Source organism: Entelurus aequoreus, linkage group LG07 (genome assembly GCF_033978785.1).
Source record: "Entelurus aequoreus isolate RoL-2023_Sb linkage group LG07, RoL_Eaeq_v1.1, whole genome shotgun sequence".
In the NCBI taxonomy this organism is placed as follows: Eukaryota; Metazoa; Chordata; class Actinopteri; order Syngnathiformes; family Syngnathidae; genus Entelurus; species Entelurus aequoreus.
Window position 1 is genome coordinate 35,056,834 of NC_084737.1, and position 14,947 is coordinate 35,071,780.

Genomic DNA, 14,947 nt, shown 5'->3' on the forward strand with positions numbered 1-14,947 from the left:
GATTGACGGCAACATTAAATCTTGTTATTAATTTTGTGGTAAGTTTGGTCTGTTTTACATAATAAAAATGTCATAAAACACATAGTCTGTGATTAATAAAGTCTAACCAAGATTTCATTATACCCATTGTACCACAGTCATTTTGACTTTGAACATACTGCACACGAGCGAATGAAGGCGCATACTGACTCAACAGCCATACATGTCACACTAAGGGTGGTCGTATGAACAATGCCAACAACCTACTCAGTGGCCTAGTGGTTAGAGTGTCCGCCCTGAGATCGGTAGGTTGTGAGTTCAAACCCCGGCCGAGTCATACCAAAGACTATAAAAATGGGACCCATTACCTCCCTGCTTGGCACTCAGCATCAAGGGTTGGAATTGGGGGTTAAATCACCAAAAATGACTCCCGGGCGCGGTTACTGCTGCTGCCCACTGCTGCTGCCCACTGCTCCCCTCACCTCCGAGAGGACAAATTTCACCACACCTATTGTGTGTGTGACTATCATTGGTACTTTAACTTTAACTTTAACACTGTCATAGCCATTGTTATTATTTTACCACACCAGCTCGGAAAAATCTTGAAAGCCTAAAAATAGCTTAGTAATTGTCAATGAATATGTAACAGGGCGCCTTCTGTGAAATGTAACAACAAACTTAGTACATTTAAACCATTATGCTCCATCAACATTACAACAATATATGAAAGTGGTTGTATGGTGTAGCGGTTTTTGACTCTGCCATTAAGAGCTGCGTGTACTGGATTGATCCTCAAATAGTATGCGAAGAGGGGGGAAATCCAACAATAATTACCTTCATTCGTAATGTTGTCATTTAGCACAAAAAATACATTGTACAACTGTAAATGCTTGTAAATGCATGATAGAAAAAAACTAATCTTGCTCCTTAACAATCTTTATACCTTCTACATCTGTTGACTAATAATTTCCGTCTTAGTTATGGTTAACGACCTAATTTCCCATGTTGAAAATAAGACGATAACGATTTAAAACAAAATGCATATTGACCAAGACGATAACAAATTTAGCCGACATTTTTGTCGACTAATAAAAATGAGACGAAAATGTTGACAGAAAGAAATCCAATCATATTTCATTTAATCTTGAGGCACAAATTGGGATATCTAATCCCAGCTCTTTAACAGCGCGCATATTAAAGAGGGTCCGGCAGCCAATCAGATGCTTTTCTCTGTGAGATGAGGAAGTTGAATTTCTCACCACGAAAACAATGATGTGTGGCTTTTACATGTTCCATATCGTACTATGTGTACATCTGGGAGAAAGTGATGAGGACACTTTTTTTTTGTGTATTTGCTGCTTCGGCTTCTCTTGCTTCAATAAACAAATTATGATGAAGGCATGCATCGTAACTCCATCTCACAACACACACATATATCCCTGCTTTGCCAAAGCAAAAAAAAACATTAAAAAAGCATAAAAAAAGAAAAAGTACCTGAAAAATATTTATTGGCATTGACCGATGTATGCATCATACATCATTCCTGACCATAAGTCATGCTACTATGCAAGTAGTCTGAATAAAGGCATTTTCAATTTTTTTTTAAAGAGGCCTTATCTTTTGTACTCTATATTTTAATCGACTAAAGTCACTTTAATTTTAGCTGACTAAAATGTTGTGTAATTTTGTTGACTAAAACTAGACTTAAACTAAATTATTATAACTGACTAAAATAATAAATAAAGACAAATAAATAAATAATAAATAAACTAAAAGACATTTTATTAAAAAAAAGACTGACTAAAATTAAGTTAAAAACTTCTGTCAAAATTATGGGAAGATTTCAAACAAGGCTGGACAATAGTTTTGCTTCATTATAACATATTAATATGTACTGTAAGTGTAATTTAGTGATTTGATTTTTAAAGTTGAGATGCCACATTATTTAAAAAAGTATTATTATTACTATTATATATTTTTTAAAAGCAAAAGGCTTGGATCGGGAGGTAGAGCGGCCGTGCCAGCAACTTGAGGGTTCCTGGTTCGATCCCCAGCTTCCGCCATATAGTTACATCCGTTGTGTCCTTGAGCAAGACACTTCACCCTTGCTCCTGATGGGTCGTGGTTAGGGCCTTGCATGGCAGCTCCCGCCATCACAGTGTGACTGTGTGAATGTGTGTATGAATGTGTGAATGTGGAAATAGTGTCAAAAGCGCTTTGAGTACCTTGAAGGTAGAAAAGCGCTGTACAAGTATGACCTATTTAACATTTATTTGCAAATGCTAATGAAAGCCATCACTCATTTGGGCTAAACCAGGGATCTTCTTCAATGCTAAATCTGCCCCTGGAATTTAAATTTGAAACGTCCAAACTCAAGTGAAAAAACTAATCCCTGGTTCAGACGTGACCAGAAGATAGGAAGCATGAAAAGGCACAGTCAGTGCAGGTGTAAGGGAGCCATCATTATGGGACACTAATAGGATTATCAATATGACAAGGAGCAAATTAAACATGCATGACACCTATACTGTCCTCCAACTGTGCTCGAATGTTTTCATTAAATGTTCTTTGAGGTCCATCTAGTCATGCACTGTCACTCCAATTGGCTTTTTGGATAACGTTCCATGTAAAATTACAGAGAGAATCTATTGTCCTTGAACAGTGCATCACCATTGTCGTCACACTATTTTTTTTTAACCTGTTTGGTTCAGCATGCAGGTGCTGACAATAATCTTTTTTTGACACATATGCACGCTTTGCTTGTAATGAGTTTATCACCAGGAAGTGTGCATAACGACAGCCTCTGTACAACAATGTAGCTTGAAAAAAGCAGCAACCATAAGGCTCACTGAGGTTAATTGCAGATTGCCCTGGTTTTCTGCAGGCTCTGATTAAAGCGATGTTACAGTGCATCACTTGATCATGCTGCCCTTTCACATTCTCATCAAGTATACAGGTATATGTAGGAATGGCCATGGTCAAATAGTTCAATGTAACACTAATTTAAGCAGATGGCACCTTTAATTAAGTTGTCTGAGGGCAGCATCATTGGTAAAACATTTTGCCAAAGTGAACTAATGGATTGTAATAAGCCTTCTCTACTACATGAATGCATATACAGGCTAACTGCGAAACAACTGAGAAACAATATTATTTTAAAAACAAAATATCCTCTATTGTTGGGCAGGAACACATGGCATTTAGGACAATAAGTCAAATGTGAATTAAACAGTTACTAGCAATCAAGCACAGCAGAAGACTAATGTTGTTTATGTTCCACCACCAACTAATTACAAACATGTCTTTTTAAAGATAGATTCTTGAACATTTTTAATAGATTTAGAATCGGCATTAGAAAAATCGCAATTCGGATTTGAATCTATGTTTTTCGGCATCCCTAGTAATGTACCAATTTTTGGTACTTTTGTGTTCATTCATGTGGTAAAGTTGATTACCACATGTTAATGTGTTTAATAATAAAACATATATTTTTAACACTGAGCTTTTAATGATAACTGTGATGTCCAGTTGTTATATTTTGTTTTCTCACTCTTCTGAGGCCCCGTTTACACTAAGCCGGATAAGGTTATCCAGGGTAAATCCCACCTAGCATTATCCGTGTCCACACACAACAATGCCACCGTTTAAGACCCCCTCCTCCCTCCGTCCGCCGGCGCAACGCGACCTAGTACGCATGCGTGGAAAATGCGCACGTCATAGTCATCTCCAGTGTTGCTTTATATGCAAGTTCTTAAATTTGAATTTATCTGAACAATATCCAGTGTTGTGGTATTTCAATTAACTGGAATCCAATGTGCTGTGGGGCCCTATTGTAGTGAGTCACACCTGCGCCATCATAAATTAATCAAATCTTTACTAGACGCGTAAACTATGTGATAAAGAACATTTGACATCAATCAAACTGGGGATCTAGATATCTGGTCAGGACCCTCCTCACTCTTTTGCCTTCACCTTCATTGTCCATTCCTTTTTGGTGACTTTATATACTCTGGACCTAGACGATGAGTCTGCGACATACATGGCGGACAATAACTGATACAGTCTGCTTTGCCGGTCCAAAAGCATTCGCTGTTTTCCGTAGTCATCCCTCGACGGCCAGGTAATATAAAGCACACGCTACCTTTTTTTATCACATCCACGGCAGCTCGCATTCTGGTTGACTCTCCTTCGACAAATGGACAAAGTTTTTCGCTAAGTAGCATCACAGCTGACATTGGAAAGTTCTCTTGCCGTCTGAGAAGTGTTGTATCTGAAATAGCTGCAATCGCTTTCTCGTAAGGTATTCATGTGTGATTTCCACAAGCGTCTGTACAGACGGAAGGAGAAACACAGGCATGTCTGGATGACTCGCCTTCATATTTCCAGTGGTTAGCTCCGAGTTACGAAACTGCTTAATTATGAAACTGGCTGTGACTGTCACTTCCCGTGTGTTCCTTTTTGGCGTCACTTTCTCTCCAAACTCAGTTTGTAAACGATCAATGAGTCCATACAAAGCCAAGAGCTGGAGATTCAAGAAATACACGGCGCACTTACCCATGTAAAAAATTGTCCGAGGAGGGGGACATTAAACGCTTATTTAGTGTGGCTGAAACGGGGCTTAGGCTAAATAATTATTTGTTTAAGGGGTTATCCGGCTTAGTGTAGACAAAGCCTGAGTCTCCGGGTTGGAGACAAGATCCTACTCCTTTGACAGGCAGATTGGTGCAGCATCTGCAGTGATGCGGACCGTGCATTGGGCTATCTTGGCGAAAAAGGAGCTGAGCCGGAAGGGAAAGCTCTCAATTTACCGGTTGATCTAAGTTCCTATCTTCACCTACGGTCATGAGCTTTGGGATGTGACTGAAAAGACAAGATAATTGGGAAAAGCGGCCGAATTAAGTTTCCTCCGTTGGGTGGCGGGCCTCTGCCTTAGAGATAGGGTGAGAGGCTTTGTCATGACGAGCTCAGAATAAAGCTGCTGCTTTTCCACATCAAGAGGAGCCAGATGAGATGGTTGGGCATTTGGGCAGAATGGCCCCCGGACACCTCCCTGGGGAGGTGTTTAGGGCACGTCCGATCGGTAGGAAACCATGGGGAAGACTCAGGACACTTTGGAGAGATTATGTCTCCCAGGAAGGAAAATGGATGGATTGTTCCAAAGAATAATAATTGTCTGTAACAATTCCATGGTATTAATTTCACGTATAATGTTTTTGAAATATCTTTCTGGGGATAAAGTAATTAATTTTTGGTGTAACTTCATCAATGTTTTGACTTCAAGGACAGTCACCTTAGTACCCACCTTTTAATTAAAAGGGTTTTACTACTCTTATTTGAATCTGAGAGGTTTGATTAAAAAAATCCTGATAACATGCTCGCTAAAAATTAAAATGTGCACCTTGATAGCCAACCCAGCAGGCACAAGACATTAAAACAACATTGAGAACTTATTGAATTCGGTCCTGACATTGAGCAACTCAAACATAACGTTGAAACAACATGCTTTTTGACAACGTTAAATCATTGTTGGGTTCTGACGTTGATTTGACCATTTAAATGTGGTCATTTCCCAAACAACAAATGTACAGAGGGCGCTAACCTTCAAAAGTATTTTACACAGTCCATCGCGCCCTCCGACGGCTTCTGGGACATAATTATGTAACTACGTATGTATGTATGGGTGTTGGTGTTGTTGGCTAATAAGAGCGATTTGGATAGCTAGCGTCTCTGAGCTGCCACCTTACCGTGGTAGAGGAGTTTGCGTGTCCCAATGATCCTAGGAGCTATGTTGTCCGGGGGCTTTATGCCCCCTCGTAGGGTCTCCCAAGGCAAACTGGTCCTAGGTGAGGGATCAGACAAAGAGCAGCTCGAAGACCTCAATGAAAGATAAAAACAAGGAACCCAGATTTCCCTCGCCCGGACCCGCGTCACCGGGGCCCTCCTCTGGAGCCAGGCCCGGAGGTGGGGCACGATGGCGAGCGCCTGGTGGCCGGGCCTGTCCCCATGGGGCCCGGCCGGGCACAGCCCGAAGAGGCAACGTGGGTCCCCCCTCCAATGGGCTCACCACCCATAGCAGGGGTCATAGAGGTCGGGTGCGAAGTGAGCTGGGCGGCGGCTGAAGGCAGGGCACTTGGCGGTCCGATCCTCGGCTACAGAAGCTAGCTCTTGGGACGTGGAACGTCACCTCGCTGGGGGGGGGGGGGAGGAGCCTGAGCTAGTGCGCGAGGTGGAGAAGTTCCGGCTAGACATAGTCGGATTCACTTCGACGCACAGCAAGGGCTCTGGAACCAGTTCTCTCGAGAGGGGCTGGACTCTCTTCCACTCTGGCGTTGCCGGCAGTGAGAGGCGACGGGCTGGGGTGGCAATTCTTGTTGCCCCCCGACTCAGAGCCTGCATGTTGGAGTTCAACCCGGTGGACGAGAGGGTAGCTTCCCTCCGCCTTCGGGTGGGGGAACGGGTCCTGACTGTGGTTTGCGCTTACGCGCAAAACCGCAGCTCAGAGTACCCACCCTTTTTGGATTCACTCGAGGGAGTACTTAAGAGTGCTCCCCCTGGGATTCCCTCGTTCTACTGGGGGACTTCAACGCTCATGTTGGCAGCGACAGTGAAACCTGGAGAGGCGTGATTGGGAAGAATGGCCGCCCGGATCTGAACCCGAGCGGTGTTTTGTTATTGGACTTTTGTGCCCGTCACGGATTGTCCATAACGAACACCATGTTCAAACATAAGGGTGTCCATATGTGCACTTGGCACCAGGACACCCTAGGCCGCAGTTCCATGATCGACTTTGTAGTTGTGTCGTCGGATTTGCGGCCTCATGTTTTGGACACTCGGGTGAAGAGAGGGGCGGAGCTTTCTACCGATCACCACCTGGTGGTGAGTTGGCTGCGATGGTGGGGGAGGATGCCGGACAGACCTCGCAGGCCCAAACGCATTGTGAGGGTTTGCTGGGAACGTCTGGCAGAGTCTCCTGTCAGAGAGAGTTTCAATTCTCACCTCCGGAAGAACTTTGAACATGTCACGAGGGAGGTGCTGGACATTGAGTCCGAATGGACCATGTTCCGCGCCTCTATTGTCGAGGCGGCTGATTGGAGCTGTGGCCGCAAGGTAGTTGGTGCCTGTCGTGGCGGTAATCCTAGAACCCGTTGGTGGACACCGGCGGTGAGGGATGCCGTCAAGCTGAAGAAGGAGTCCTATCGGGTTCTTTTGGCTCATAGGACTCCTGAGGCAGCGGACAAGTACCGACAGGCCAAGCGGTGTGCGGCTTCAGCGGTCGCGGAGGCAAAAACTCGGACATGGGAGGAGTTCGGGGAAGCCATGGAAAACGACTTCCGGACGGCTTCGAAGCGATTCTGGACCACCATCCGCCGCCTCAGGAAGGGGAAGCAGTGCACTATCAACACCGTGTATGGTGAGGATGGTGTTCTGCTGACCTCGACTGCGGATGTTGTGGATCGGTGGAGGGAATACTTCGAAGACCTCCTCAATCCCACCAACACGTCTTCCTATAAGGAAGCAGTGCCTGGGGAATCTGTGGTGGGCTCTCCTATTTCTGGGGCTGAGGTTGCTGAGGTAGTTAAAAAGCTCCTCGGTGGCAAGGCCCCGGGGTGGAAGAGATCCGCCCGGAGTTCCTTAAGGCTCTGGATGCTGTGGGGCTGTCTTGGTTGACAAGACTCTGCAGCATCGCGTGGACATCGGGGGCGGTACCTCTGGATTGGCAGACCGGGGTGGTGGTTCCTCTCTTTAAGAAGGGGAACCGGAGGGTGTGTTCTAACTATCGTGGATCACACTCCTCAGCCTTCCCGGTAAGGTCTATTCGGGTGTGCTGGAGAGGAGGCTACGCCGGATAGTCGAACCACGGATTCAGGAGGAACAGTGTGGTTTTCGTCCTGGTCGTGGAACTGTGGACCAGCTCTATACTCTCGGCAGGGTCCTTGAGGGTGCATGGGAGTTTGCCCAACCAGTCTATATGTGTTTTGTGGACTTGGAGAAGGCATTCGACCGTGTCCCTCGGGAAGTCCTGTGGGGAGTGCTCAGAGAGTATGGGGTATCGGACTGTCGGATTGTGGCGGTCCGCTCCCTGTATGATCAGTGCCAGAGTTTGGTCCGCATTGCCGGCAGTAAGTCGGACACGTTTCCAGTGAGGGTTGGACTCCGCCAAGGCTGCCCTTTGTCACCGATTCTGTTCATAACTTTTATGGACAGAATTTCTAGGCGCAGTCAAGGCGTTGAGGGGATCTGGTTTGGTGGCTGCAGGATTAGGTCTCTGCTTTTTGCAGATGATGTGGTCCTGATGGCTTCATCTGGCCAGGATCTTCAGCTCTCGCTGGATCGGTTCGCAGCTGAGTGTGAAGCGACTGGGATGAGAATCAGCACCTCCAAGTCCGAGTCCATGGTTCTTGCCCGGAAAAGGGTGGAGTGCCATCTCCGGGTTGCGGAGGAGACCCTACCCCAAGTGGAGGAGTTCAAGTACCTTGGAGTCTTGTTCACGAGTGGGGGAAGAGTGGATCGTGAGATCGACAGGCGGATCGGTGCGGAGTCTTCAGTAATGCGGACGCTGTATCGATCCGTTGTGGTGAAGAAGGAGCTGAGCCGGAAGGCAAAGCTCTCAATTTACCGGTCGATCTACGTTCCCATCCTCACCTATGGTCATGAGTTTTGGGTTATGACCGAAAGGACAAGATCACGGGTACAAGCGGCCGAAATGAGTTTCTTCCGCCGGGGTTGCGGGGCTCTCCCTTAGAGATAGGGTGAGAAGCTCTGCCATCCGGGGGGAGCTCAAAGTAAAGCCGCTGCTCCTCCACTTCGAGAGGAGCCAGTTGAGGTGGTTCGGGCATCTGGTCAGGATGCCACCCGAACGCCTGTTTAGGGCACGTCCGACTGGTAGGAGGCCACGGGGAAGACCCAGGACACGTTGGGAAGACTATGTCTCCCGGCTGGCCTGGGTACGCCTCGGGATCCCCCGGGAAGAGCTGGACGAAGTGGCTGGGGAGAGGGAAGTCTGGGTTTCCCTGCTTAGGCTGCTGCCCCCGCGACCCGACCTCGGATAAGCGGAATAAGATGGATGGATGGATGGATGGATGGATGGATGGATAGCTGTCAACGAAAGTATTCTATCATAACAACAACATGACTGCAAATTGATTGTTACTTCTCCTGGACTGCTTTTGTGTGCGCGTACGTGTGGACGAGACAGGGCAAGTGACTGCCGTAAACAGCAATTATCTTATCCGGGTCAGTAAAAAATTGTTCTTACATTAATTTGGTAATTGTGAAATATATAGACAATTATGGTAATTGTTACACAAGCTAACCAATGGTGTTCTAGTGATATGTTTTTCTTAGAAAATTTTAAATGAGCAAGCCCCTTTAATTGGTTCCCGATATGACCGCAATAAAATAATTTCTACAAAGTAGGAAATATTAGTTATAAATTTAATATTTTCATAGTTTTAAGCATGAAAAACAAGTTTATGACCTTCTAAATACTTTTTATTTAACATTATGACAGCCCTCTAGACCTGAAATAACATCCTTTAGTCAGAGCTAAACTTTTTTAATCCAATATAGTCATGCTACCTGAGGCTGAGCATAATAATATTTTGAGACCATTTAGCCACTTTTATGATGCTTAATTTAGGCAAAAATTTAAAAAATGCAACAAATAAAAAAAAATGCAATGTTGTGAAGCCGCAATTGTTTTAAGCGCGATGTGGCGAGGGATAACTGTACTCGCCATCATCCACTATTCCACTATTCACCCAGCATCCATCCAACATCAATCTAACCTTTACCATCAATTCAAAATTACCACCACCCATTCATCCATGCCGTTCCCTTCACTATGATAGTTTTTGGTGTTTTTGTTATACTGGTTCCAGGTGAAGGAGAACACAAATTCAGTCACACAAAAATGATTGATGCCAAACAACAAGCAAAGCATGAATTAAAAAATGAACAAAACATGAGTTGGTACAATCATTCTGAATGCAATCTGTACTGCATGTTTTCTCTGAGGGAGCCATTTCAGCAAATCTAATGTTCCCTGTGTGGTTAACATTGCATTCCAAAGGCTGATGTATGACCTATTCATTTGTTGCTCTAAATAAATAATTAAAATGTGCACCTTGATAGCCAACCCTGCAGGCACAAAACATTAAAACAACAATGAGAACTTATTGAATTCAATCCTGACGTTGAGCAACTCAAACATAACGTTGAAACAACATGCTTTTTGACAACGTTAAATCATTGTTGGGTTCTGACGTTGTTTTGACCATTGAAATTTGGTCATTTCCCAAACAACAACGTGGATCCAACGTTGAATATCAATGTTGTCTCAATTTACAAATACAACTATTTTGCAACATTGTTTCAAAGTCAGTTTTAAAGGCCTACTGAAATGAAATGTTCTTATTTAAACGGGGATAGCAGATCCATTCTATGTGTCATACTTGATCATTTCGCGATATTGCCATATTTTTGCTGAAAGGATTTAGTAGAGAACATCGACGATAAAGTTCGCAACTTTTGGTCGCTGATAAAAAAAGCCTTGCCTGTACCGGAAGTAGCGTGACGTCGCAGGTTGAAGGGCTCCTCACATTTTCCCATTGTTTACACCAGCAGCGAGAGCGATTCGGACCGAGAAAGCGACGATTAACCCATTAATTTGAGCGAGGATGAAAGATTCGTGGATGAGGAACGTGAGAGTGAAGGACTAGAGTGCAGTGCAGGACGTATCTTTTTTTGCTCTGACCGTAACTTAGGTACAAGGGCTCATTGGATTCCACACTTTCTCCTTTTTCTATTGTGGATCACGGATTTGTGTTTTAAACCACCTCGGATACTATATCCCCTTGAAAATGAGAGTCGAGAACGCGAAATGGACATTCACAGTGACTTTTATCTCCACGACAATACATCGGCGAAGCACTTTAGCTATGGAGCTAACGTGATAGCATCGTGCTTAAATGCAGATAGAAACAAAACAAATAAGCCCCTGACTGGAAGGATAGACAGAAGATCAACAATACTACCAAACTCTGGACCTGTAACCATACGGTTAATGCTGTACCGCCTGGCGAAGCCTAACAATGCTGTTGCTAACGACGCCATTGAAGCTAACTTAGCTACGGGACCTCGACAGAGTTATGCTAAAAACATTAGCTATCCACCTACGCCAGCCCTCATCTGCTCATCAACACCCGTGCTCACCTGTGTTCCAGCGATCGACGGCACGACGAAGGACTTCACCCGATCATCGATGCGGTCGGCGGCTAGCGTCGGATAGCGCGTCTGCTATCCAACTCAAAGTCCTCCTGGTTGTGTTGCTGCAGCCAGCCGCTAATACACCGATCCCACCTACAGCTTTCTTCTTTGCAGTCTCCATTGTTCATTAAACAAATTGCAAAAGATTCACCAACACAGATGTCCAGAATACTGTGGAATTTTGCGATGAAAACAGAGCTGTTTGTATTGGGATACAATGTGTCCCAATACCTCCGCTTCAACCATTGACGTCACACGCAAACGTCATCATACATAGACGTTTTCAACCGGAAGTTTCCCGGGAAATTTAAAATTGCACTTTATAAGTTAACCCGGCCGTATTGGCATGTGTTGCAATGTTAAGATTTCATCATTGATATATAAACTATCAGACTCCGTGGTCGGTAGTAGTGGGTTTCATTAGGCCTTTAAAGGACATGAATGTATATTCAATGTTGTATCAATGTCTTGTGCCTCCGGGGGACTACTTTTTTTTAGAACGCACATCAAGGCAGCTCACCATGACTCCATTTCTCTAACCTCTGTCACCGTGATAGACGATAAAATGAATTGGAAATCTGATGAAAAAAACATACAACATAAAGTAGCAAGAAACACGTCAATAATGAATAAAGCAAAACATGTTCTAGACCAAAAATTACTTTATATTCTTTACTGCTCGCTAGTGTTACCATATCTGAGTTAATGTGTAGAAATATGGGGAAATAACTACAAATGTGCGCTTTATTCACTAACGGTGTTACAAAAAAGATCAATTAGAATAATACATAATGTTGGATATAGAGAACATACAAACCCTTTATTTAATAATCACAATTATTGAAATTCAATGATTTGGTGCATTTGCAAACAGCTAAATATATGTACAAAGCAAACTCTAACCTGCTACCCAAGAATGTACAACAATTCTTCTCAACAAAAGAGGAGAAATATAACCTAAGAGGAAAATCTAATTTAAAACATTTGTATGCTCTTACATTTAGCATATCCGTATGTAGAATTAAATTATGGAATGGATTAACCAAAGAAATCAAACAAAGCACCAATATGATTCAGTTTAAGAGACTGTTCAAACTACAAGTGTTCACAAAGTACACAGAAGAACAATTATGGTGAACATCTTGAAACCTTTTTTTTTTTTTTTATTGAGACAAAGATTATTTATGTGTTTGCCTACTATGGTATATTATTTATTTATTATTTATTTGGTCACTGTTCTGTTACAGAGAACAAGGAAATTGGATAAAATTGCTATGGTATGAAAAGGGGTAGAATTAAATAAGCTCTGCTTCTTCCTACTCCTTTTCGAACGTGCTGTAATGACACAACTGGAAATGTGTGATGCGTTACATTGTATCGTATGAATGTTCGAAATAAACTGAAACTGAACTGAAACTGAAGTAGGGTACGCATACTTCCACTCCACATTACGTAGAGGTGTGCGTGTGCAGAAGTCTAATGTTTTGTACGTATCTTACCTGTATGTAAAATTGTTAGTTTGAAGTATTTTTGCAGCTTTTCTTGCCCGCAATGACAATAACAGGAAAATTATAGTTCTTGCTTCAGGCCCGAAAAGGATTGGGTGCAAAATGCAAACTGTTGAGAGCCTGTTTAAAAAACATCTATGGACTTGGTAAACCATAAGTACTTTTATCTTGCTTGCTACACATGACTATACTTAGGATAGTTTCCACAACTATAGCTGCAAGGCATAGAAGCTATGTCGAATGTAAATGAAATATTGCATGTGACCTCTAAAAGGGTATGGCCAAATACCTGTGAACTGACTGGCTGGTGTAAGAAAGTGCCCCAAATCTTCGGCCTGAAGTTATATTACTTATCACAGGAGTCTACAGATGGTATGAACTGCATCAACATCATGAGAAATGTAGAACACTGTATCCAAATGATCCCCTAATCCTCCTCTCTTCCGAGTCTCTGTGCGCTACTCAGATCAAGTCACGTCGCATAAGCCTCTTCCAAAGTTGGAAGGACCTTATGAAACCAATCCAATATGAGAGAGATTGTATCCTCTTTTAATCACCATGGAGCTCAGCTCTTTTCACTCTTTGCATTCCAATAATATCACTGACAGCTTCCCCATTGCAGTCACTGGTTATTAATGATCAAATGTACGGTACAAGCCGTTTGACAGAATAATGACCATGAAATGGATCTGATATCAACCGTGACAATTAAAATAATAAACACAGTGCTGAGCCAAAATCGAATTTATATATTTATATATTGCACATTAATTGCATTCCAAATAGCATCATATTCTAATTAAAAAGGTGCAAACGATTAACTAGCTCTGACTCAAGCTAAAATACAAATTAGAAAAAAGAGCTTAGATGTTAAACTTCAAAATATGTCTTGCTCTGAGAATTACACTACTCTGTGTTGAGATTTGCATGCAAAATGCTGATTAAATTCATTGAGCAAACACAGCCACCGATTGCAGAAACCAAAGACAGAAAAACTTTATACAGAGACATACGACACCATGGAGAGAAATCGTGGCGTAAAGACAAGATGAGCGACAAAGAAAGGCCACAAAGAGTTCTATCAGATAAGGTCAGGGGTCAAATACCTTTTGGGATGGCAGTGCGCTGTAGTGGCGCTTGGGCTGGAACAGCTGATGCTCTATAGCACAGATTCTGGGGTCACTCCCATCGTGTTTCCTACAGTCAGAAGGAGACACAAGGGAACATTCGGTCACATGAGGGCAAGCAAGGGGTCAACAGAGGTCATTGGTCTCATATGTTATTGTTGGGTTTGAAGATAGTTTTTTTGTTTTGTCTCGGTTTTCTGTTTTGAAAGTGTAGACACGTCCTAAATAGTCTTAATAATATCTTAATGTAATACGGTATGCATTTATATCAATAATTTTATATATAAGAGTTCTTAGCTCTGTGTAACATTCAAAGTAGCACAAGTATTAGCACAAATATACTGTTCATATAGAGTCATCTCTCGTTTATCGCTGTTAAAGGGGCTGTTTGCAACACTTACACAAATGCCCAGAGGGCGCTTAATTTCAAAAGTATTTAACACAGTCCATCGCACCCTCCTACGGCTTCTGGGACATAATGACGTAACTACGTACGTATGGGTGTTGGTGTTGTTGGCTAATAAGAGCGATTTGGATAGCTAAAGTTAACTGTAAATGAAAGTATTCTATCGTAACTAGGGATGTCCGATAATGGCTTTTTGCCGATATCCGATATTCCGATATTGTCCAACTCTTTAATTACCGATACCGATATCAACCGATACCGATATATAGAGTTGTGGAATTAACACATTATTATGCCTAATTTGGACAACCAGGTATGGTGAAGATAAGGTCCTTTTTAAAAAAATAAAATAAGATAAATAAATTCAAAACATTTTCTTGAATAAAAAAGAAAGAAAAACAATATAAAAAAAGTTACATAGAAACTAGTAATTAATGAAAATGAGTCAAATTAACTGTTAAAGGTTAGTACTATTAGTGGACCAGCAGCACGCACAATCATGTGTGCTTACGGACTGTATCCCTTGCAGACTGTATTGATCTATATTGATATATAATGTAGGAACCAGAATATTAATAACATAAAGAAACAACCCTTTTGTGTGAATGAGTGTAAATGGGGGAGGGAGTTTTTTTTTGGGTTGGTGCACTAATTGTAAG

The 14,947-nt window shown here is 42.8% G+C and overlaps 1 protein-coding gene across 11 annotated transcripts in view; it reads right to left on the reverse strand.

Annotated features, from left to right (window-relative positions):
• The window catches only part of rap1gapa (RAP1 GTPase activating protein a), a 150,180-nt gene that overhangs the window by 50,655 nt on the left and 84,578 nt on the right, over positions 1–14,947 (reverse strand). For all 11 annotated transcript variants that reach the window (XM_062053337.1, XM_062053338.1, XM_062053347.1 and 8 more), the window contains one exon: positions 13,862–13,952. In XM_062053337.1, the coding sequence (XP_061909321.1) occupies positions 13,862–13,952 (91 nt within the window). The remainder of the gene's footprint in view (positions 1–13,861; positions 13,953–14,947) is intronic.